General features: G+C 50.2%; 1 protein-coding gene across 4 annotated transcripts in view; it reads left to right on the plus strand.

Moving 5' to 3' along the window:
* Nucleotides 1-3351: 3351 nt before the first annotated feature.
* PBXIP1 (PBX homeobox interacting protein 1) overlaps nt 3352-26705 on the plus strand; it is a 62715-nt gene continuing 39361 nt past the window's right edge. Inside the window, exons 1-4 of one of the 4 annotated variants that reach the window (XM_069768643.1) lie at nt 3352-3489; nt 18709-18795; nt 23441-23590; nt 23679-23790. In XM_069768643.1, coding sequence (XP_069624744.1) covers nt 18736-18795; nt 23441-23590; nt 23679-23790 — 322 coding nt within the window. In that variant the 5' untranslated portion in view covers nt 3352-3489; nt 18709-18735. Of the gene's footprint in view, nt 3490-3579; nt 3601-18708; nt 18796-23440; nt 23591-23678; nt 23791-26705 lie in introns of those variants that run through there. The other 3 variants (XM_069768617.1, XM_069768627.1, XM_069768635.1) reach the window with 3 other exon arrangements.

Here is a 26705-nt window from a genome sequence, read left to right on the forward strand (position 1 = left end):
TCACAATCTAATCTCCTATCACACAGTGTATCACTACTCCCATCATCCCTGACCCCAGAGCTCACAATCTAATCTACTATCACACAGTGTATCACTACTCCCATCATCCCTGACCCCAGAGCTCACAATCTAATCTACTATCACACAATGTATCACTACTCCCATCATCCCTGACCCCGGAGCTCACAATCTAATCTCCTATCACACAGTGTATCACTACTCCCATCATCCCTGACCCCAGAGCTCACAATCTAATCTACTATCACACAGTGTATCACTACTCCCATCATCCCTGACCCCAGAGCTCACAATCTAATCTCCTATCACACAGTGTATCACTACTCCCATCATCCCTGACCCCAGAGCTCACAATCTAATCTCCTATCACACAATGCATCACTACTCCCATCATCCCTGACCCCAGAGCTCACAATCTAATCTCCTATCACACAATGTATCACTACTCCCATCATCCCTGACCCCGGAGCTCACAATCTAATCTCCTATCACACAGTGTATCACTACTCCCATCATCCCTGACCCCGGAGCTCACAATCTAATCTCCTATCACACAGTGTATCACTACTCCCATCATCCCTGACCCCAGAGCTCACAATCTAATCTCCTATCACACAATGCATCACTACTCCCATCATCCCTGACCCCAGAGCTCACAATCTAATCTCCTATCACACAATGTATCACTACTCCCATCATCCCTGACCCCGGAGCTCACAATCTAATCTCCTATCACACAATGTATCACTACTCCCATCATCCCTGACCCCAGAGCTCACAATCTAATCTCCTATCACACAGTGCATCACAACTCCCATCATCCCTGACCCCGGAGCTCACAATCTAATCTCCTATCACACAGTGTATCACTACTCCCATCATCCCTGACCCCAGAGCTCACAATCTAATCTCCTATCACACAGTGTATCACTACTCCCATCATCCCTGACCCCAGAGCTCACAATCTAATCTCCTATCACACAATGTATCACTACTCCCATCATCCCTGACCCCAGAGCTCACAATCTAATCTCCTATCACACAGTGTATCACTACTCCCATCATCCCTGACCCCGGAGCTCACAATCTAATCTCCTATCACACAGTGTATCACTACTCCCATCATCCCTGACCCCGGAGCTCACAATCTAATCTCCTATCACACAGTGTATCACTACTCCCATCATCCCTGACCCCAGAGCTCACAATCTAATCTCCTATCACACAATGCATCACTACTCCCATCATCCCTGACCCCAGAGCTCACAATCTAATCTCCTATCACACAATGTATCACTACTCCCATCATCCCTGACCCCGGAGCTCACAATCTAATCTCCTATCACACAGTGTATCACTACTCCCATCATCCCTGACCCCAGAGCTCACAATCTAATCTCCTATCACACAGTGTATCACTACTCCCATCATCCCTGACCCCAGAGCTCACAATCTAATCTCCTATCACACAGTGTATCACTACTCCCATCATCCCTGACCCCAGAGCTCACAATCTAATCTCCTATCACACAGTGTATCACTACTCCCATCATCCCTGACCCCAGAGCTCACAATCTAATCTCCTATCACACAGTGTATCACTACTCCCATCATCCCTGACCCCAGAGCTCACAATCTAATCTCCTATCACACAGTGTATCACTACTCCCATCATCCCTGACCCCGGAGCTCACAATCTAATCTCCTATCACACAGTGTATCACTACTCCCATCATCCCTGACCCCAGAGCTCACAATTTAATCTCCTATCACACAGTGTATCACTACTCCCATCATCCCTGACCCCGGAGCTCACAATCTAATCTCCTATCACACAGTGTATCACTACTCCCATCATCCCTGACCCCAGAGCTCACAATTTAATCTTCTATCACAAAGTGTATCACTACTCCCATCATCCCTGACCCCGGAGCTCACAATCTAATCTCCTATCACACAGTGTATCACTACTCCCATCATCCCTGACCCCAGAGCTCACAATCTAATCTCCTATCACACAATGTATCACTACTCCCATCATCCCTGACCCCAGAGCTCACAATCTAATCTCCTATCACACAGTGTATCACTACTCCCATCATCCCTGACCCCAGAGCTCACAATCTAATCTCCTATCACACAATGTATCACTACTCCCATCATCCCTGACCCCAGAGCTCACAATCTAATCTATCACACAGTGTATCACTACTCCCATCATCCCTGACCCCAGAGCTCACAATCTAATCTCCTATCACACAGTGTATCACTACTCCCATCATCCCTGACCCCAGAGCTCACAATCTAATCTCCTATCACACAGTGTATCACTACTCCCATCATCCCTGACCCCGGAGCTCACAATCTAATCTCCTATCACACAGTGTATCACTACTCCCATCATCCCTGACCCCAGAGCTCACAATTTAATCTCCTATCACACAGTGTATCACTACTCCCATCATCCCTGACCCCGGAGCTCACAATCTAATCTCCTATCACACAGTGTATCACTACTCCCATCATCCCTGACCCCGGAGCTCACAATCTAATCTCCTATCACACAGTGTATCACTACTCCCATCATCCCTGACCCCGGAGCTCACAATCTAATCTCCTATCACACAGTGTATCACTACTCCCATCATCCCTGACCCCAGAGCTCACAATCTAATCTCCTATCACACAGTGTATCACTACTCCCATCATCCCTGACCCCGGAGCTCACAATCTAATCTCCTATCACACAGTGTATCACTACTCCCATCATCCCTGACCCCAGAGCTCACAATTTAATCTCCTATCACACAGTGTATCACTACTCCCATCATCCCTGACCCCGGAGCTCACAATCTAATCTCCTATCACACAGTGTATCACTACTCCCATCATCCCTGACCCCGGAGCTCACAATCTAATCTCCTATCACACAGTGTATCACTACTCCCATCATCCCTGACCCCAGAGCTCACAATCTAATCTCCTATCACACAATGTATCACTACTCCCATCATCCCTGACCCCAGAGCTCACAATCTAATCTCCTATCACACAGTGTATCACTACTCCCATCATCCCTGACCCCGAAGCTCTGCATGTGAAGGGAAGGAGGATAACTTTAAGCGCAATAGAGGAACATGCAAGCCTGATACTACCACTCCCAACGTGCCACCCGGCACTGTCCTCTCTCCCTCTCGGCATCTGCAGCTGTCATCCACCTGTCGCTCGCTGTCACTTAATTCTGGCACGTGCAGGGTTAATCATCTTCCTGTGAGGTTGCTAGGGGTGTGGCAGATCCGCCCCATGGTAACTTGCTGCTCTCTGGCTACAGCGATTAGTCCGGCGGGGTCACGTGGTTCAGAGTCTGCGGCTCTAGAAGTTGTAGGAAAGTGACACAATCGTAAAGAAGAACTGAGAATCCGAGGGTGACGGAGGCGGACACTGGAGCTCCCCGGGGGCTACTGGACAGAGGTGAGGGACCACAGAATCCCCGGGGGCCACAGGACAGAGGTCAGGGGGCTACAGACTCCCTTGTGGTTAAGGACAGAGGTGATTGGGCCGCGGAATCCCTGGTGGACAGAGGTGAGGGGGGCCACGGAAACCACGGGGGGCAGAGGTGAGGAGGCCACAGAAACCCGGGGGGGGGGGGCAGAAGTGAGGAGGCCACGGAAAACCCCTGGGGGACAGAGGCGACGGGGGTATGGAAACCCCAGGGGACAGAGGCGAGGGGGCCACGGAAACCCTGTGGGGCAGAGGTGAGGAGGCCACGGAAACCCTGGGGGGACAGAGGTGAAGAGGCCACGGAAACCCTGGGGGGACAGAGGTGAAGAGGCCACGGAAACCCTGGGGGGACAGAGGTGAAGAGGCCACGGAAACCCTGGGGGGACAGAGGTGAGGAGGCCACGGAAGCCTCGGGGGGACAGAGGTGAGGAGGCCACAGAAACCCGGGGGGACAGAAGTGAGGAGGCCATGGAAAACCCCGGGGGACAGAGGCGACGGGGGTACGGAAACCCCAGGGGGACAGAGGTGAGTTGGCCACGGAAACCTCGGGGGGACAGAAGTGAGGAGACCACGGAAACCCGGGGGGACAGAAGTGAAGAGGCCATGGAAAACCCCGGGGGACAGAGGCGACGGGGGTACGGAAACCCCAGGGGGACAGAGGTGAGGAGGCCACGGAAACCCCGGGGGGACAGAAGTGAGGAGGCCACGGAAACCTTGGTGGGGGACAGAGGTGAGGAGGCCTTGGAAACCTCGGGGGGACGGAGGTGAGGAGGCCACGGAAACCCGGGGGGACAGAAGTGAGGAGGCCATGGAAAACTCCAGGGGACTGAGGCAACGGGGGTACGGAAACCCCAGGGGGACAGAGGTGAGGAGGACACGGAATCCTGGGGGGGGGCAGAGGTGGGGAGGCCACAGAAACCCGGGGGGACAGGTGGGGAGGCCACGGAAACCCTGGAGGGACAGAGGCGAGGGGGCCATGGAAACCCTGGGGGGGGACAGAGGTGAGGAGGCCACGGAAACCCTGGGGGGACAGAGGCGAGGGGGCCATGGAAACTACGGGGGGACTGAGGTGAGGAGTCCACGGAAACCCTGGGGTGACAGAGGCGAGGGGGGCCACGGAAACCCCGGGGGGACAGATGCGAGGGCGACAGAGGCGAGGGGGCCATGGAAACCCCGGGGGGACAGTGGTGAGGAGGCCACGGAAACATTGGGGGGACAGAGGTGAGGGGGCCACAGGACAAAGATGAAGTGTCTACAGAGTTCCCGACTGAGACTGGACAGAGGTGAGTGGGCCACAGACTCCTCTTGGGACACAGTATATTAATGAGTGGGGCCACAGACTCCCCGAGGTACAGCGGTGAGGGGGTCACAGACTTTTCGGGGCCACAAGACAGAGGTGACGGGCCACAGTATTCCAGAGTGATACAAGATAGAGGTAAGGGGTCAGATTCCCCAGGGGACAGAGGAGAAGGGGCCACCGGATGCTCAGCAGTGTGGTCAGGTATGGTGATAGGACTACAACTCCCAGCGTGTCATCTAGTCTAGTGTTTGAGGTCCCTCCCCTTGGGCGCCCAGAGCCGTTCCCTACAGTTGGGTGCCCAGAGCCCACCACCTTGGTGACACTGTATGTGTGGAGCAGTGTGAGCGTCCGGCTGTGCTCTGCTCTTCACTTTTTATGGTGTCTTTGTGACAAGATGCGGAGACCTGGGGGGCAAACTGACAAGGAGGGGCACTGTGTATGGTTGCCACCAAGCATTATCTGTGGGATGGGTGCAGAGTCTTGGTGCCAGATGTGAGGGGGGTGCACAGTCACATGCCGCCTGGATACGCTGACTCCTCCTCTGGTCTCCAGGTTATATAATGCTGCACGCTGTAAATACACCCGCATGGTAACATGGGCTAGCCAATCGGTGCTGTTGGAGAAGTGAGGAAGGGGCCACAGACTGTAAGGAAGCTGGAACTAGTCCCAAATCCAGGCAGATATCCTCAGGGGGAAACATCCATAGGACATTCAAGAAAGGACCCCCAGGAAGGGGACTAGATCGGGGTATATCTGAGCCGCTCAAGGGTGATGAGACCAGCTATATACAAAAGGGTGATGTCAGAAGGAGGAGACCTTGGAGACCTTTAGGCTGTGTCCCCACAATCAGAAAATGCTGTGGGTTTAACGCTGCGTCAAACCCGCAGCGACCAGATGTTACAGCATAGATGTTACAGCACTATGCGCCTGCATATCACCCGAGGTCACTTACATGTGGTGCGTCTATGAAGACTGCAGCATGTCAATTTCTTTGCCGCAAGAGAATTAATAGAATGTATTGAATGCTGTAAATCCGCAAGGTTTAGTGAACACAGAGCCTGATTTACCTGCATTCAATAGAAGGCAGCGAACATACGCTCGTCCAAAGCTCTGCTATTTCCTGATCGTGGGAACGTATCCTTACTCAATCACTTACGAAGTTGTCAGAGGAAGTGGCTTTCACCCTGCTGCATCACTCTCTACTGAAAGCCTCTGAGGTTCCCATCTCTAAGAACGCTGGGCACTGGGAGTGCACCGCTGTACGAAGGCTGGGCAGGAGGAGCGCACCGCTGTACGAAGGCTGGGCAGCAGGAGCGCAACGCTGTTCGAAGGCTGGGGAGCGGGAGCCCATCGCTATGACAAGGCTGGGGGAGCGGGAGCCCAACGCTGTGAGAGAAGGCTGGGGAGCATGAGCCCACCACTGTGAGAAGGCTGGGGATTGGGAGACCATCGCTGTGAGAAGGCTGGGAGCGGTAGCGCCCCAACCTCATGTAACAGTTGTGCCAGTACCGCAGCCTTCTCAATAATCTCAGTATCCATGTCCCGCTAGTACCTCCACATGGCCTGGCATCAGTGAACCCCTGGTGGAGGAGTGGTGCACCTCAGGAGCATTTTTTACATGAGTTGCCACCACCAGATGTGACAGTTCATGGGTTGCTGGCTGTCCCACACCATGTTCTGCTTAAATGTCTGATTTGGACAACCTCTCACCTGGTTCACTGTGGCCTTGTGACGATGGTGTGGAGACACCGGGGTCAACAGGCATCCTGGTATGCTAGCCAAAACCGCATAGATCAGGGATGAACACCTGCTCTCCTTTTACCATGGGCATAATACTACTCAGGCAACACAGGGTGAGGGTAACAGTGTGGCAATATTTTATTGAACCACAAAATAGGCAAATAGCACGTAGAACACCCCCAAGCAAAATACCCAAGATGGTGCAAATTAGTTTCACCCTTCCACTGACTAGCTGGGATAAGAGCAGCTGTGACTTCAGAGCTTCCAGGGCCATCTACCCCACCTGTGGCACACACAGACAGGAGGTAACGACAAGCTTAGGAAGATGAAAATCCATTGAGGTACAAGGCCAGGTGAGCAGAGAGCCACAATCTGGCTTCTCCGAACATCTCCATGGAGTCCAAATCCTGACTACCCCAAAAGTATCCATGGTTCAGTGATGGTCAATGGAACAGATCTGTTTTCTTTCAGCCTGGGACGTGGTCCCTTAAGCTGGCATCCTGTAGAATGACAAATCTGTGTCCCTCATGATGGAGCCTTGATGTCTTGGCTGCTGTCCTGTAGAAAGTCTATGGTTGTTTGGATGTATTTCTGTATGTGGAGATATCTTTTACAGAGGCGCATATATCCTCTTTTCATAGTTAACAATTGTCATTCAAACCAGCATCCAAAGTTAAAGGGGAAGAATGGTGACTAGATCAACTAGCATTATTTAATCTATTTGCATAGTCTTTCCTCTGTTTAGCAAGTTAACACACTAGCTGGCCTGGACAATGTGTATTCAATGTATCAGCAAACATCATTGTTCAATTATCCTGCGTCTCAGTCATCCAGGATAATGGCACGATATGTTACATCAAATGTCAAATTACAAGTCAATATTACAGGCTTAAACAAACAAAAGCCTGTGTTTTCTTGACCAACCAGAAAGAAACACATACATTCAAAAGTCAACATATAGATCTATTCCTTCTGGCTTACTGAAAATAGACGACTGGTTAATTAACCCCTTCAAGTCGCTGCCCTTTTTCGTTTTTGCGTTTTCATTTTTCACTTCCCTCCTTCCCAGAGCCATAACTTTGTGAGGGCTTATTTTTTCGGTACTTTTGAACGACACCATTGGTGTTACCCTGTCTTTTACTAGAAAACGGGAAAAAAATTCCAAGTGCGGTGAAATTGCAAAAAAAGTGCAATACCACACTTGTTTTTTGTTTGGCTTTTTTGCTAGGTTCATTAAATGGTAAAACTAACGTGCCATTATGATTGTCTAGGTCATTACGAGTTCATAGACATCTAACATGTCTAGGTTATTTTTTATCCAAGTGGTGAAAAAAAATTCAAAACTTTGCTTACAAAAAAAAAAAAGTGCCATTTTCCGATACCCCAAGCGTCTCCATTTTTCGTGATCTGGGGTTGGGTGAGGGCTTATTTTTTGCATGCCGAGCTGACGTTTTTAATGATACCATTTCGGTGCAGATACGTTCTTTTGATCGCCCGTTATTGCATTTTAATGCAATGTCACGGCGACCAAAAAAAACGTAATTCTGGCGTTTCGGATTTTTTTCTCGCTACGCTGTTTAGCGATCAGGTTAATGCTTTTTTTTTATTGATAGATCGGGCGATTCTGAACGCGGCGATACCAAATACGTGTAGGTTTTTTTTTTTTTGTTAATTGTTTTATTTAGGATGGGGCGAAAGGGGGGTGATTTAAACTTTTATATTTTTTTCATATTTTTAAAAACATTTTTTTTTACTTGTGCCATGCTTCAATAGCCTCCATGGGAGGCTAGAAGCTGGCATAGCCAGATCGCTGCTATGTAGCTGAAATGCAGGTGTGCTGTGAGCGCCGACCACAGGGGGGCGCTCACAGCAGGCCTGCATCAGTAACCATAGAGGTCTCAAGGACCTCTATGGTTACCTTCCTGATGCATCGCCGACCCCGATCATGTGACGGGGGTCGGTGATGACATCATTTCCGTCCGGAAGCGCCGGTTAAATGCCGCTGTCTGCGTTTGACAGCGGCATTTAACAGGTTAATAGCGGCGGGTGAATAGCGATTTCACCCGCCGCTATTGCGCGCACATGTCAGCTGTACAAAACAGCTGACATGTCGCGACTTTGATGTGGGCTCACCGCCGGAGCCCACATCAAAGGGGGAGACACGACATGCGCCATACTAGTACGGGGCATGTCGTGAAGGGGTTAATAAAATGCTGTGTCGTCACAGATGGGTTGACTTTATGATAATGCATTGGTTTTGTTGTGAAGTTGGGTGTTACACACGTGGTTGTGGAACCACTGTGCCACCATCCGAGGAGAGCTTGGAGAATAGTAACTAAGCGACCACTTGGTTCTTCACTAGAGTGTAGACTTGAACCTAGAGGGATGCCAGGTGCCACTCCAAGACAGACCCTGGAGCTGCAGCAGCTGACCCCCTAAGAGGTATAGGGAAGCAGGGATGGACCGGGAGAGTCATGACGGCCAGGTATTGGATAGCAGGAGGATGGATTCTGCACGCCTGGTAGACGGGACAGGAACTGGCACAAACTGGACAAACTGGTTCAGACTTAACGGATTAGGAAAGCGGTAACAGGGGCGGACCAAACGAGTCAGGGTCAGGACTTGAAATGAGCAGAACGGGATCAGAAGCGGGTTCAGACAGGATGGATTGGATCAGGAGGACAGGCAGAATCGGGTACAGACAGGGTGGACTGTATCAATCTGGGCGCACGGCAACAGGCTCCTTACTACTTAGACTGACGTGTATGACACGAATGAACTAGAATAGGTAAAGCAACTCCCTAGAGGGGATGCCTTAAACACCTAATATTTCCCAGCCATTGGCTGGGAACATTTTTGTAAGCTGTAACGAATGAAAGTGGAGGCACAGGTGTTGAAGTGCACATTCGTTTATTTCAATTTTGTGGAACCACGTACCGAGATAACTGCAAGGGGCGTAACTATGCGAGTCCCAGACACCCGTAGTAAAACCCCAGGTCAGAATGGAATGCCCAGGGGACGCAGGTGCTACCTACATAGCCCGGTCATGTTGAAGCTGGCCCAGCAGTGCAGATATTCAGGCAGGGATAACAGATAGAGTAGTAGTAGTCGGATTACTGGTAGCGTAAGCAAGGGACGGAGCTGGCTCAGGCAATACTGTCATGAGTTCGGGTTAGTAGAACAGCTGGACCAGGTAGCAGTAGTAGAGGCAGTGCAGGTATCGTTCCAGGTTCCGAGTAAGGAGTCACCAGTAGGGTTGAGCGACTTTTACTTTTTTAGGATCGAGTCGGGTTTCGCGAAACCAGACTATCTCAAAAGTCGAGTCGAGTGAAATCGGCCGATTATCGCGAAAAGTCGGGGATCAACCGAAACACGAAACCCAATGCAAGTCAATGGGGAAGCATAGTCGGCAGTGAGTGGAGGCCAGGAAAACATGTACAGTGCCCATTTTAATGGCAAAAACATCCATTCTTGTTACTGAAGCTTGTCAATCTTAATTTACCTTATAATAATAGTTAGGCATTGGAAATTGGGGGTCATTTGGCTAAAGTTGTGGGGGTTATGGCTGGTTCAAGTATTTAGTGGGCCCAGGAAACGTGGACCACATCACGGCAGTGGAGCAGGGAGAGGTAAGTATTTCAACTTTGCAAGTGCTGTGATCCTGAGCAAGCAGGGGGAGCCCACTTGTTCGCATTGCCACTGGCACAGGGCCCCTCAAAGTACGGCGGTGTGTTTGCATGGCGGGGGCGCCTCCCACCGGCAGCGACACTTTTGCGTACTATGAGGGGCCCTGTGCCAGTGACGTCACCAACGAGTATTCCCCCCTTACCTGATGAAGGAACCTGCACTTTCATCAGCATTGGTGTGGTCAGCGGAGGACAATTGGAAGGAGTATCTGACACAGTTAGTAGGCCAAAATAATGAATTGAGGTTAACGTCTGGCAAAAAAAAATATAATAAATAAACAGGTGGCATACCTAGGTACAGGGGTGGGCTCCTCTGCTGACTTGCAGACAGTGGTATTTGGCGTAAAGTATTAACTGGTGTAAATGTAGAACAGGGCCCCTGAATATTTTTACTAACATCATATATGTCAACAAATTGGTATTGGCAGTGCCATTGAAGGATTTAACCGCATAGACTAAACAGTGGTGGAGCAGTGAGAGACAATTTTGCAAGTGGTAGAGCACTGTTTGAGCTTGGGGGGGGAACACTCTCTCGTGGCCGGCGGTACTGGCCCAGGGCCCCTCATGATACAACGGTGTGTCTGACGTTGGTTGTGCACCACCACCGCCAGAGACACTTCATTGTACTATGAGGGACCCTGTGCCAGTGCCGTCGCCCAAAAGTGGGCACACCCACCTCTTCAGACAAACGGCACTCTCACGGGTGCTGGCGCCAAGTGGTGACCACGGCCCTGTGGGGGGAGTCAGCCCATTTAGGGAGGTGTAAAAATGTCGTATGCTGGACATACAGCAGCTGCAAATGGAGAAAATGGAACAGTCAGTAAGACCAGTCCAAAAGCAAGACCTTTTTACAGGAAAACTAGGTGTCAGCCGGGAAAGGTGGGGCAAAATAATTAGAAATCCATGATTGGTTCATTTTAATGAAGGTTAGATCATCCACATTTTGGGTAGCCAGACGACTCCTTTTTTTCGGTCAATATTGAACCAGCAGCACTGAATACTCTTTGTGATAGCACACTAGCTGCTGGGCAAGCAAGCTCCTGCAATGCATATTCTGCCAATTCAGGCCAGGTGTCTATTTTGGATGCCCAGTAATCAAATGGGAATGACGGGTGAGGGAGAACATCGATAAGGGAGGAAAAATAGTTAGTAACCATACTGGACAAATGTTGTCTCCTGTCACTTTAAATTGATGCTGCAGTACCTGTCCTGTCTGCGGTCATTGCGAAATCACTCCACAACCTGGTCAGAAAACCCCTCTGTCCAACGCCACTTCTGATTTGTGCACCTCTTACACCTCTGCCACGTTGCCCCCTGCAGCTTGTGTGAGAACCATCACCGCCGCTGTGTGCTGGGAATGCCTGAATCAAACGGTCTACAAGAGTTGCTTGTTTGGTTGCCAATATTTGCTCAAGGTTCTCATGTGGCATGATAGTTTGCAATTTCCCTTTATAGCGTGGATCCAGGAGGCAGGCCAACCAGTAATCGTCATCGGTCATCATTTTTATAATGCGGGGGTCCCTTTTTAGGATACACAAGGCATAATCCGCCATGTGGGCCAATGTTCCAGGTGTCAATTCACTGCTTGTGCTGGGTTGAGGAGCACTTTCTGGCAAATAAACGTCACTTGTCTCCCTCAAAAACCCTGAACCTGACCTTGCAACGCCACCAGTTTCTATTGCCCCCTGAGAAGCTTCCTCATCCAAAAAATATTCATCCCCATCACCCTCCTCGTCCTCCTCCTCTTCGCCCGCCACCTCGTCCAGTAGACTTTCCTGACCAGACAATGGCTAACTGTCATCAAGGCTTCCCTCGTCCTCGGCTGCAGACGCCTGCTCCTTTATGTGCGTCAAACTTTGCATCAGCAGACGCATTAGGGGGATCTCATGCTTATGATGGCGTCGTCTGCACTAACCAGGCGTGTGCATTCCTCAAAACACTGAAGGACAGGACAGAGGTCTTGTAGCTTCGACCACGGCACACCTGACAACTCCATGTCTGCCATCCAACTGCCTGCCTGCCTTCCACAAATACATAACCGCATGCCTCTGTTCGCACAGCCTCTGAAGCATGTGCAGTGTGGAGTTCCACCTTGTTGCAACGTCGATTATTAGGCGGTGCTGTGGAAGCTTCAAAGATCGCTGATGGCTCTTCATACGGCTGGAGTGTACGGGAAAACGGTGGATGTGTGAGCAAAGTCTGCGCACCTTCAGGAGCAGGTCGGGTAACCCCGGATAACTTTTCAGGAAGCACTGCACCACCAGGTTCAAGGTGTGAGCCAGGCAAGGAATGCGTTTCAGTTCTGAAAGGGCTATGGCAGCCATAAAATTCCTTCCGTTATCACTCACTACCTTGCCTGCCTCAAGATGTACACTGCCCAGCCATGACTGAGTTTCTCGCTGCAAGAACTCGGACAGAACTTCCGCGGTGTGTTGTCGCCCAAACACTTCATTTCCAACACAGCCTGCTGACGCTTGCCACTAGCTGTTCCATAATGGGACACCTCGTGTGCAACAGTGGCAGCTGCGGATGGAGTGGTCGTGCGACTGCGGTCTGTGGACGAGCTCTCGCTTCTGCTGGAGGACGAGGGGGAGGAGGGGGGGTGAACGCCTACAGCCAACTGTTTCCTAGACCGTGGGCTAGGCAGAACTGTCCCAATATGGCTGTCCCCTGTGGACCCTGCATCCACCACATTAACCCAGTGTGCCGTGATGGACACGTAACGTCCCTGGCCATGCCTACTGGTCCATGCATCTGTTGTGAGGTGCATCTTTCTACTGACAGATTGCCTGAGTGCATGGACAATGCGGTCTTTTACATGCTGGTGGAGGGCTGGGATGGCTTTTCTCACAAAGAAGTGTCGACTGGATAGGTCGTAGCGTGGTATTGCTTAGTCCATCAAGGCTTTGAAAGCTTAGCTTTCAACTAACCGGTAGGGCATCATCTCTAACGAGATTAGTCTAGCAATGTGGGCGTTCAAACCCTGTGTACGTGGATGAGAGGATGAGTACATCCTTTTCCTAACAAGAGTCTCTTGTAGGGTGAGCTGGACTGGAGAGCTGCATATGGTGGAACTAGCGGGGGTGATGGTGGACATGGCAGATAGAGAGGGTTGGTGATGATATTCTTGCAGTTGGCCTACATACAGTGTTTCCTACCACGAACCTGGTGATTCCCTGACTGCTTTGGCCTTGCGACGAAACCTCCACATTTGCTGCAGGTGGTGTCGTAAACGGTGGGCTTACAGTGAGGGAAGGAATGTAGCGTTGCTGACTAGCTTCATTGTGAGAGGGTGCGACAACTTACGGGACGTTTGGTAATTAGTCCAGGCTTGCAAGTGCATGGTGGTTAAATGTCTACGCATGCAACTTGTATTTAGATTTTTCACTTTCTGACCTCTGCTGAAGGTCCTTGAGCATTTCTTACAGATGACTTTGCACTGATCATTTTGATCTTGGTTAATAAATTGCCAGACTGCACTCTTCCTACTATCGGATACCTTTTCAGGCATTGCACACTGAGCTACTTTAACCGGATGGCCACGCTGTCCTACAACTGTTTTTGGTTTTGCCACACGTTTTTGGCCAGATACGGGCCTGCCAAATGAAAGCTGTTGTGATGTTGATGCCTGCTGCGGCTCCTCCTCCTCCGCTTCAGAGCTACTGCTGGCGGCACCCTGTTCCCCCAATGGCTGCCGTTCGGGGTCAACAACTGGGTCATCTATCACCTCCTCTTCTATGTCCTGTGCACCTTCCTCTGTGTCACCGTGTAAGCCGGTGCTATAGCGTTCGGGACGGGGCACCATAGTCTCATCAGGGTCAGATTCTGGCTCAGTACACTGCGAGGGCAACGTTGTGATCTGAGTCAATGGAACAGCATAATAATCTAGCTGTGGCTGTGCATCTGTGCACTCCATGTCCGATTCATCTTGTAATGGGCATGGCCTGTTAACAATTTCCCTTTCTAACCCAGGCACGGTATGTGTAAAGAGCTCCATGGAGTAACCTGTTGTGTCGCCTGACGCATCCTTCTCTGTTGTTCTGGGTGAAGGACACAAGGAAGCGACTTGTTCCTGACCGGGAGCATCTACTGACGACGCGCTGCTTTTAAATTTTGCAGTTTCCGAAGAGGAGGCGAAAGAGCTAGAGGCAGAGTCAGCAAGGAAAGCCAAAACTTGTTCCTGCTGCTCCGGCTTTAAAAGCGGTTTTCCTACTCCCAGAAAAGGGAGCATTCGAGGCCTTGTGTAGCCAGACGATGACGCTGGCTCAACAACTCAAGACTTAGGTGCTATATTGCTTTTCCCACGGCCACGACTTCTTCCACCAGACTTCCTCATTCTTGGAAAAATGTAACCAAACTAACAAACGTTATATGGTACTGTAAAACCAGTTAGAACGTGTACGTAAACTTGTTGTGAGTTTAAATCTCCCTTTATAGGTGTGTGAGACTGCTGGGAAAATCAGGCCCACTGTATTATACTACACAGTTTGAGTGGCAGAAAGTGGATGACAGATGCCACAAACAGGACTGACGCAGATGCACTCAGTGGCAATATAAATCTCCCTTTTTTATGTGTGGGAGAATGCAGGAAAAAATCAGGGCCACTGTATTACACTACACAGTTTGAGTGGCAGAAAGTGGTTGGCAGATATATCAAACAATACAAGGGCTGTAGTAGAATTTCAATCTCCCTACAATGATCAAAGGACAAGTATGGCAGCAATAAAAAGGACTGCTGCACACAAGAGTGTGGACAAAGAAACAAGAGAACTGTGCAGAAAAGAAGGAGCAACAGGATTTTTGCTTTGAAAAAAGCAGTTGGTTTGCACGGCGGTGTACAAACAGCAATGCAGCTATCAGGGAGCCTTATAAGGCAGCCTTATAAGCTACAGAGCTGATGCACAGAAATCTAGCCTAAACTGTCCCTGCAAAGAAAAGGTGGTGTTGGACAGTGGAAATCGCTACAGCACAAGCGGTTTGGGGGTTAATATTCCCTTCCTAACAATATCCCTGCTTCAGACGAAGCTACAGCAACCTCTCCCTATGCTCAGATCGGCAGAAGTAAGATGGCGGCTGGCGTGCACGCCCCTTTATAGCCCCTGTGACGCCGCAGAAAGCAACCCAATCACTGTAATGCCCTTCTCTAAGATGGTGGGGACTGAGACCTATGTCATCACGCTGCCCACACTCTGTGTCCACCTTCATTGGCTGAGAAATGGCGCTGAACGCATCATATGAAACACAATTTTGGCACGAAGATCGCCGACCGCGTGGCCGATCCCACACTTCGATCGGCTCGGGTTTCACGAAACCCGACTTTGCTGAAAGTCGGCGACTTATGAAATTGACCGATCCGTTTCGCTCAACCCTAGTCACCAGTAGTCTGAGGAGATAAACAGTATTAGCCGTATACAAGGAGGACTCAGGCAAGGCACAGCAGGGCTAAGAGCAAACAGAACACTAAACCGAAAATAAGCTACAAGAATCATTTGTTGCTCCGGCGCCCTCCCAATGGCAGAGGGGCCAGAAATAACACAAAGCATAACATGATTGGTTAAAGGGAACCTGTCACCTGTTATGAACAGGTATTTCAGAACCACAATGGACATTGAAGTTCAGAGCACACAAAGTGACCTGACAATTACCAAAAACAAAGGACGAGCTCTGAGACTTGGGAACTCTGCTGACCGCAATCCCTAATCCTAACACACCACACTAGAGGTAGCCGTGGATTGCGCCTAACGCTCCCTATGCAACTCGGCACAGCCTGAGAAACTAACTAGCCCTGAAGATAGAAAAATAAGCCTACCTTGCCTCAGAGAAATTCCCCAAAGGAAAAGGTAGCCCCCCACATATAATGACTGTGAGTAAGATGAAAATACAAACACAGAGATGAAATAGATTTAGCAAAGTGAGGCCCGACTTACTGAATAGACCGAGGATAGGAAAGATAGCTTTGCGGTCAACACAAAAACCTACAAACAACCACGCAGAGGGGCAAAAAGACCCTCCGCACCGACTAACGGTATGGAGGTGCTCCCTCTGCGTCTCAGAGCTTCCAGCAAGCAAGAAAAACCAATATAGCAAGCTGGACAGAAAAAATAGCAAACAAAAATAACACAAGCAAAACTTAGCTTATGCAGGATAGAGAGGCCACAGGAACGATCCAGGAGGAAGCAAGACCAATACTAGAACATTGACTGGAGGCCAGGATCAAAGCACCAGGTGGAGTTAAATAGAGCAGCACCTAACGACTTAACCTCATCACCTGAGGAAGGAAACTCAGAAGACGCAGTACCACTCTCATCCACCAAAGGAAGCTCATAGACTGAACCAGCCGAAGTACCACTCTCGACCACAGGAGGGAGCTTGGCCACAGAATTCACAACAGTCACCCCTAGAATCGAAGATGAGCTAAGCCCACCGGCATCAGGGGCTTATCTACAGCATTCTGTAATGCTGTAGATAAGCTCCTGATGTTTCCTGAAAGCTGAGTAAAAGAGGTTAGATTATACTTACCTGGGCGGGCGGTCCGATCCGATGGGCGTCGCGGTCCGGTCCGGGGCCTCCCATCTTCATAGGATGACGTTTTCTTCTTGTCTTCACGCTGCGGCTTCGGCACAGGCGTACTTTGTCTGCCCTATTGAGGGCAGAGCAAAGTACTGCAGTGCGCAGGCGCTGGGCCTCTCTGACCTTTCCTGGCACCTGCACACTGCAGTACTTTGCTCTGCCCTCAACAGGGCAGACAAAGTACGCCGGAGCCGCAGCATGAAGACAAGAAGAGGACGTCATCGTAAGAAGATGGGAGGCCCCAGACCGCGACGCCCATCGGACCAGACCGCAGCGGGACCGCCCCTGGGTGAGTATAAACTAACCTCTTTTTCTCATCTTTCAGGATACATCGAGGGCTTATCTACAGCATTACAGAATGCTGTAGATAAGCCCCTGATGCCGGTGGGCTTCGCTCACCATCAATTTTGGGGGTGACAGGTTCCCTTTAATAGCATATTTTTAAAAATGCGTGCTGTTTCTTTAAGAGACTGGGAGTGCGCCGTCGGCACCATACCCGGGGAAGTGCTGGCCGCACGCCAGGAAGCAGGAGGAAGGCCAGAGACCGCGGTAGGGTGCTGGGGAGCAGAGAGCGGGAGCCCCTCAGAGGCACGGGCATGACAAAAGCACACGCGCTGCCCCTTTAAGACATGTGCAGGTCCTGGGAGGAAGCAGATGCTGTGGGGACCAGAGCAGTGCGGGAGGGTAAGTGGACACGCCGGCGTCCTTTCCGAGAGGAGGAAGGAGACTTGTGCAAGGGCGCCAGCGCATTTCTAACATTGGGTGGCCTTGTGGTGATGTACTGGTGTCATTGTGAAGATAGTGTACCCTTGTGTTTTTGGGATGGTCTCCGTAGTGGTGAGCTTCTCTCATTGTGCTGAAGGGATGTTCTCGGATGTGGTGAGTTGGCTTTGTAATGATGGGATGCTCTGTGTGATGATGTACTGGCTGTGTTGTGTTGGTGAGTTGGCCTCGTGATGATAGGTTGGCCTTGAGAAGATGGGTTCCCCTTGTTGTGTTGGTGAGTTGGTCTTGTGATGATGGGTTGGACTTGTGCTGGTGAGTTGACTACTGTGAAGATTTGGTAGTCTTGTTTTGTTGGCCTCGTGATGATGGGCTGCTCAATGTGTTGATGGGTTGACCTCATCATAATGCTGTGTTAGCCCTGTTGATGGTTCCGGCCTTGGCTTGCCAGCGTTCCTGTCTGTGTCACCTCCACATGTTGAGTGTTTTGGACGGTGGCATTTTCAGTTGATGATTGCGGGTCTGGAGCAGCTGTCGAGTGCTCCCATTATTACGACTGAGATAAACACTGAAGGGCAACAGTAGAATTGTGTCGTTAGCCAAGAGCCATGTGAGACTATGTCCCTGACTGCCGAGTCCTTTGTATACTTGGGTGCCCTACTATCCAGCTTTCTTCATGTTGGAGTCCGTCCTGATCCTGGTGTCATGTATTGTGGTGTAGAATCACCTGCTCGCCTTCGTCTGTGCAGGCTGCTGCCACGCTGCTCCGTGTTCTGTAACGTTTGCACATACATCGCTCTGCCCTCAGCTCATTTGGATGAATTTACAAGTGAGATAAATCATTAACAAAGGAGGCGAATTCTCTGGGTCCAGTAAATAGAAGAATAATGGTGTCAGTCATTGCACTGGCATCATCACACTAGTGCAAGTCCTACCTACGATGAGCTGTAACTCTGCGAGGATGGCAATAAGTGTATTTCTTCCTGGAAACTATCAGCAAGCAGGTTAGCTGCCTGTAAGCAATTAAAAGATGGGGTGCATTCTTAGTTCTTCATCATTTCTGCTAGCTGTACATGGAGATACACAGTCCGGGGGTTCACACAACATCACTACTGGAGGATGATGAGGGAGGGTGGTGATGGCCAGGAGTTTCATGTTGTTCATTCTCAGCAGGGCTGTTCCATATTGGGGTGAAGGATGTCGGAGAGTCACGAAGGCCGCGACTCAGAAAATAATTGGGTGATTCCCAATGCGGAGGTAAGAGAAGAATCCCTCTGTGATAATGTCCTGTGTTCATTGATAGTGCTGACATTCTGGTGATATTGGCAGTGACGCTGTCCTCGAGAGCTCACAGTCTAGTAATATCCCCAGTGATACTGTCCTCGGGAGCTCACAGTCTGGTGATATCTAAAGTGACGCTGTTCCCAGGAGCTCGCTGTCTGGTGATATCAGCAATGACGCTGTTCCCTCGAAGCTCACAATCTGGTGATATTCCTAGTGACGCTAGCCCCCAGAGCTCACAGTCTGGAGATATCGGCAGTGACACTTCCTGGGAGCTCACAATCTGGTGTTATCCCTAGTGACACTGTCCCGCGGAGCTCACAGTCTAGTGACATTGACAGTGGTGATGTTCCTGGGAACTCACAGTCTGGTGATATCCTCAGTGACACTGTCCCTCAGAGCTCACAGTCTGGTGATATGGGCAGTGACACTGTTCCCGGGAGCTCACAGTCTGGTGATATGGGCAGTGACACTGTTCCCGGGAGCTCACAGTCTGGTGATATCCCCAGTGACGCTGTTCCCGGGAGCTCACAGTCTGGTGATGCCCCCAGTGACACTGTCCCCCAGAGCTCACAGTCTGGTGATATCCCCAGTGACGCTGTCCCCCAGAGCTCACAGTCTGGTGATATCCCCAGTGACGCTGTCCCGTGGAGCTCACTGTTTGGTGATAACCCCAATGACGCTGTACCTCGGAGCTCACAGTCTGGTGATATGGGCAGTGACGCTGTTCCCGGGAGCTCACTGTCTGATATCCCCAGTTACGCTGTCCCCCGGAGCTCACAATCTGGTGATATCCCCAGTAGCGCTGTCCCCTGGAGCTCACAGTCTTATGATATCCCCAGTGACGCTGTTCCCTGGAACTCAGTCTGGTGATATCCCCAGTGACGCTGTTCCCCGAAGCTCACAGTCTGGTGATATCCCCAGTGACTCTGATCCTGGGAGCTCACACTCTGGTGATATCCCCAGTGACGCAATCCCCCGGAGCTGACAGCTTAGTGATATCGGCAGTGACCCTGTCCCTGGAGCTCACAGTCTGGCGATACCAGCAGTGGCGCTGTCCCGGAAGCTCACAGTCTGGTGATACCAGCAGTTGCGCTGTCCCCAGAGCTCACAGTCTAGTGATATCCCCAGTGACACTGTCACCCGGGTGCTCACAGTCTTATGATACAGGCAGTGACGCTGTCCCCGGAGCTCACAGTTTAGTGATATTGGCAGTGACACTGTCCCCTGGAGCTCACAGTCTGGTGGTATGGGCAGTGACGCTGTTCCCGGGAGCTCACAGTCTGGTGATATCCCCAGTGACGCTGTTCCCGGGAGCTCACAGTCTGGTGATATCCCCAGTGACGCTGTTCCCGGGAGCTCACAGTCTGGTGATATCCCCAGTGACGCTGTTCCCGGGAGCTCACAGTCTGGTGATATCCCCAGTGACGCTGTTCCCGGGAGCTCACAGTCTGGTGATATCCCCAGTGACGCCATCCCGCGGAGCTCACAGCTTAGTGATATCGGCAGTGACACTGTCCCCCACAGCTCACAGTCTGGTGATATCCCCAGGGACACCATCCCGCGGAGCTCACAGCTTAGTGATATCGGCAGTGACACTGTCCCCCACAGCTCACAGTCTGGTGATATTGACAGTGATGCTGTCTCTGGAGCTCACAGCCTGGTGATACCAGCAGTGGCGCTGTCCCCGAAGCTCACAGTCTGGTGATACCAGCAGTGACACGGTCCCCGGAGCTCGCAGTCTAGTGATATCCCCAGTGAGACTTTCCCCCGGGGTTCTCAAAGTCTAGTGATGTCACCAGTGACACTGTCCCCCGGGAGCTCACAGTCTTATGATATCGGCAGTGATGCTGTCCCCGGAGCTCACAGTCTGGTGATATGGGCAGTGACACTGTTCCCGTGAGCACACAGTCTGGTGATATCCCCAGTGACGCTGTCCCCCAGACATCAGTCTGATGACATTAACTGTGGTGCTGTTCCTGGGAGGTCACAGTCCGGTGATATCCTTAGTGTTGCTGTCCCCCGGAGCTGACACTTTAGTGATATCGAGAGTGACTCTGTTCCTGGGAGCTCACAGTCTGGTGATATTGTCATCGACAACTGTCCCAAGTAGCTCACAGTCTGGTGATATCCCCAGTGATGCTGTCCCCCGGAGCTCACAGTCTGGTGATACTAGCAGTGACTCTGTCCCCGGAGCTCAGTCTGGTGATATCGGCTGTGACTTTATTCCCGGAGCGCACACTCTGGTGATATCGGCTGTTTCTTTGTTCCGGAAGCTCACAGTCAGGTGATATCGGTAAAGTTCAGAAGTGAAGGACAGTCCAGGTGAAGAAATAAACACTTTATTGTGCCATAGGTGATATCGGTAGTGACGCTATCCCCAGTATTCCCAGTGATGCTGTTCCCAGGAGCTCACAGACTGGTTATATTGGCGGTAACGATATCCCCAGTGCCGCTGTCCCTTAGAGCTCACAGTTTGGTGATATCTGCAGTGATGCTGTCCCCGGATGCTCACAATTTGGTCATATCGGCTGTTGCTCTGTTCCCGGAGGTCACAGTCTGGTGATATCCCAAGTGATGCTGTCGAGCAGAGCTTACAGTCTGGTGATATCCCAAGTGATGCTGTCCCACGGAGCTTACAGTCTGGTGATATCCTCAATGACGCTGCCCTCAGGAGCTCACAGTCTGGTGATATCTCCAGTGACGCTGTCCTCGGGAGCTCAGTCTAGTGATATCCCCAGTGACGCTGTACCCGGGAGCTCACAGTCTGGTGATATCTCCAGTGACGCTGTCCTCGGGAGCTCAGTCTGGTGATATCCCCAGTGACGCTGCCCTCAGGAGCTCACAGTCTGGTGATATCTCCAGTGACGCTGTCCTCGGAAGCTCAGTCTAGTGATATCCCCAGTGATGCTGTACCCGGGAGCTCAGTCTGGTGATATCCCCAGTGACGCTGTCCCGGGAGCTCACAGTCTGGTGATATCCCCAGTGACGCTGTCCCGGGAGCTCACAGTCTGGTGATATCGTCTGTGACTTTGTTCCCGAAGCTCACAGGTGATATCGGTAGTGACGCTGTCCCCAATATTCCCAGTGACGCTGTTCCGAGGAGCTCATAGTCTGGTTATATTGGCGGTGATGATATCCCCAGTGCCGCTGTCCCTTAGAGCTCGCAGTTTGGTGATATCTGCAGTGATGCTGTCCCCGGATGCTCACAATTTGGTCATACCGGCTGTGGCTTTGTTCCCGGAGCTCACAGTCTGGTGATATCCCAAGTGATGCTGTCGAGCAGAGCTTACAGTCTGGTGATATCCCCAGTGACGCTGTCCCCCAGAGCTCAGTCTGGTCATATCGCCACATATCCAAGCCCTTGCCTCCTCCTGCCGTCTCAAACTCAAAAATATTTCCCGGATCCGTGCTTTCCTTGACAGCGACACCACAAAAACGCTAGTGCATGCCCTTATCTCCCGCCTCGACTACTGCAACCTCCTACTCTCTGGACTCCCCTCTAGCACTCTGGCACCGCTCCAATCCATCCTACACTCTGCTGCCCGACTAATCTACCTGTCTCCCCGCTATTCCCCAGCCTCTCCCCTATGTCAAGCCCTTCACTGGCTTCCTATCGCCCAGAGACTCCAGTTCAAAACCCTCACAATGACATACAAAGCCATCCACAACCTTTCTCCTCCATACATCTTTGACATGGTCTCCCGGTACCTACCTACACGCAACCTCCGATCCTCTCAAGACCTCCTTCTCTACTCCCCTCTCATCTCTTCTTCCCACAACCGCATCCAAGACTTCTCCCGTGCTTGCCCCATACTCTGGAACTCTCTACCCCAACACATCAGAATCTCGCCTACCATAGAAACCTTCAAAAAGAACCTGAAGACCCACCTCTTCCGACAAGCCTACAGCCTGCAGTGATCCTGAAGTTACTGAACCGCCGCGCAACCTGCCCTACCCTCTCCTAGTGTTTCATCACCCCTCCCCTGCAGACTGTGAGCCCTCGCGGGCAGGGTCCTCCCTCCTTATGTACCCGTGTGCCTGTTATCTGCTCATGTTTAATGTATTTGTCTATATTTGCCTCGTATTCACATGTAAAGCGCCATGGAATAAATGGCGCTATAAAAATGTATAATAATAATATCGCCAGTCACACTGTCCCTAGAAACTCACAATCTGGTGATATTGGCAGCGACGCTGTCCCCTGGAGTGATACTGTCCTCGGGACCCCCACTTCTGGCAGTCTTCTATATATAGCGCTGTGTTAAATAAAATTGCGGAGTGCGGGCTGTGAATGCTGCAGTCATGTGCCCCCCGTAGCGGCTATTTTCCCCCCACCACTGTAATAATGGCAGATAACACCAAAGCTGGGAAGTGAGCAGATGTTTAAGGGCACACTGCACCAACTTCTGTCTCCTCCATCTGCTATTTCTCCCTGTTGTCAGCTATTTCACATTCCGCTCTGGTTGCCTGACCAGACCCCCTTCTCCTTTGTTGGCGGTGCTCCTCATTATTTGGGTGGGTGCAGTGTGCTCCATGCTGGATGGCGTCCAGTAGTCGTCCCTCTCTTCTGGCCAGTGCTTGCATGGCAGCCCGATGATTATTGCTTCTGTTCCTGCAGAGTTTCCCAGTGGAGACAGTGGGAGCGGAGGAGGACGGGGCTGCAGGTGAGGAGACATGTAGAAGGCACCTGTCTGGTAACCACTCGTCTGTCGCAACTGACCCGGACAATGAGGAGACCGCGCAGCCGCCGGATGTGAAGCCCAACACGGTAAGCCTCCCCTAACTGACCAAGGGAGCCGTGGCGCCATGTTAGTCATAGTTGTGCCAGTATATAATGAAGTGATTCTGTCTCCCAGGAGCTCGGAGAGAGCCCCACACAGCAGGAGGAGCCATGCACTGAGCAGCCCCAGAGGTCAGGTGAAGAGCAGGTGCCAGATACAGGGGCCACGAGAGGTTCCAGCACAGTGGGTGAGCGCAGTGACAACCCTCTGACCAGTGCATGGACTGGCATGCCACTCATTAGAATGTCTCCACCTCTAACTCCGCCCCTCTGTCTTTTTTCTTGTCTTGAAGCGAGTTGTTTTCAGAAAATTGCACAAATCCTCCCTGAGCCCCTGTCACTGAGTGTCCTGAGGAGCCGGGCCCCACGCTTGCCTTGTGGAACAGGTGCTGCATGGCACTGTTAGGCCGGCCTCACAGCATCTAAAAATACGGTCCGTTATTTACGGCCTTAATACGCAGAAAAGTCCCCAAAATACTGATCCGTATGTCATCCGTAGGCAGGGTGTGTAAGCGTATTTTGCGCATGGCATCCTCCATATGTAATCGGTATACTGTCCGTACTGCGAGATTTTCTCGCAGGCTTGCAAAACCGACATATAATGGATCAAATCTCGCAGGCTTGCAAAACCGACATACGGACATATAATGGATCCATGGGCTCAAATAAATATATATATCATACAGCGCTAGATAGCTTAAAAGCCGGTAATTCAATTGCCGGCTTTTCCTATCTCCTTCTCAAACCCAACATGATATGAGACATGGTTTACATACAGCAAACCGTCTCATATCCCTTTTTTTTTTTTTTTGCATATTCCACACTACTAATGTTAGTAGTGTGTATGTTCTAAATTTGGGCGCTCTAGCTATTAAATTAAAGGGTTAAATTGCAGAAAAAATTGGCGTGGGCTCCCGCGCTATTTTCTCCGCCAGAATGGTAAAGCCAGTGACTGAGGGCAGATATTACTGCCCCCCGGCTAAAAATATCTGCCCCCAGCCACCCCAGAAAAGGCACATCTGGAAAATGCGCCTATTCTGGCATTTGGCCACTCTCTTCCCATTCCCATGTAGCAGTGGGATATGGGTAATGAAGGATTAATGTCACCTTGCTATTGTAAGGTGACATTAAGCCAGATTAATAATGGAGAGGCGTCAATTATGACACCTGTCCATTATTAATCCAGTAGTATGAAATGGTTAAAAAAACACCCACACACATTATTACAAAGTATTTTAATGAAATAAATACACAGGTTGTTGTAATATTTTATTATACTGGTAATCCACCTGAAGACAATTGTGACTTGTAAAAAAACAAACAAACAACAATGTTCCATACCTTCCGATGATCAGTCTCGTCCCACGCTGTAAATCCATCTGAAAGGGTTAACTAATTTTACATTAATTTTACCTCGAGTTGCGGTGATGCACCCTCTGCTGGATGTCCTCATATGAACTCGAGCCTGGGAACTTTTCAGAATATTTTCCCAGGCTCGAGTTCATATGAGGACATCCAGCAGAGGGCGCATCACCGCAACTCGAGGTACGGTAACTACAGGTCATTCACCTACATTCCATTCATTCGGCCGGCTTTTACAGGCAGGGGCGGCTGCATTAGCAGGCTTCTGCTTGTAAAACTAGTTAACCCTTTCAGATGGATTTACAGCGTGGGACGTGGGACATCCAGCATCCATTTTAGATGGATTTACAGCATGGGACGAGACTGATCATCGGAAGGTATGGAATATTGTTGTTTGTTTTTTTACATTTGTTACAGGTGACAAGGGTCTTCAGGTGGATTACCAGTATAATAAAATATTACAACAACCTGTGTATTTATTTCATTAAAATACTTTGTAATAATGTGTGTGTCTTTTTTTAACCATTTCATACTATTGGATTAATAATGGAGAGGTGTCATAATTAACGCCTCTCCATTATTAATCTGGCTTAATGTCACCTTACAATAGCAAGGTGACATTAACCCTTAATTACCCCATATCCCACCGCTACACCGGAATGGGAAGAGAGTGGTCAAGTGCCAGAATAGGAGCATCTTCCAGATGTGCCTTTTCTGGGGTGGCTGGGGGCAGATGTTTTTAGCCGGGGGGTTGGGGGGGCAATAACCGTGGACCCTCTCCAGGCTATTAATATCTGCCCTCAGTCACTGGCTTTACCATTCTGGCGGAAAAAATTGCGCGGGAGCCCATGCCAATTTTTTCCGCTATTTAACCCTTTAATTTAATAGCTAGAGTACCCAAATTTTGCACATACACGCTACTAACAGTAGTGTGGAATATGCCAAAAAAAAAAAAGGGATATGAGATGGTTTACTTTATGTAAACCATGTCTCATATCATGTCGGGTTTGAGAAGGAGATAGGAAAAGCCGGCAATTGAATTACCGGCTTTTAAGCTATCTAATTATTTATTATATTTATTTTTATTATTAATATATATACATATATGTGTCTCACTGATAGATAGATTTTTCTGTATTTTCATGACTAAGAAAATTGTACATTCACACTGTAGGCATCAAAACTATGAATTAACACATGTGGAATTATATACTTAACAAAAAAGTGTGAAACAACTGAAAATATGTCTTATATTCTAGGTTCTTCAAAGTGGCCACCTTTTCCTTTGATGACTGCTTTGCACACTCTTGGCATTCTCTTGACGAGCTTCAAGAGGTAGTCACCGGGAATGGTCTTCCAACAATCTTGAAGGAGTTCCCAGAGATGCTTAGCACTTGCTGGCCCTTTTGCCTTCACTCTGCGGTCGAGCTCACCCCAAACCATCTCGATTGGGTTCAGGCCTGGTGATTGTGGAGGTCAGGTCACCATCACTCTCCTTCTTGGTCAAATAGCCCTTACACAGCCTGGAGGTGTGTTTGGGGTCGTTATCCTGTTGAAAAATAAATGATAGTCCAACTAAACGCAAACCGGATGGAATAGCATGCCGCTGCAAGATGCTGTGGTAGCCATGCTGGTTCAATATGCCTTCAATTTTGAATAAATCCCCAACAGTGTCACCAGCAAAGCACCATCACACCTCCTCCATGCTTCACGGTGGGAACCAGGCATGTAGAGTCCATCC

Source organism: Ranitomeya imitator, chromosome 1 (genome assembly GCF_032444005.1).
Source record: "Ranitomeya imitator isolate aRanImi1 chromosome 1, aRanImi1.pri, whole genome shotgun sequence".
Taxonomy (NCBI): domain Eukaryota; kingdom Metazoa; phylum Chordata; class Amphibia; order Anura; family Dendrobatidae; genus Ranitomeya; species Ranitomeya imitator.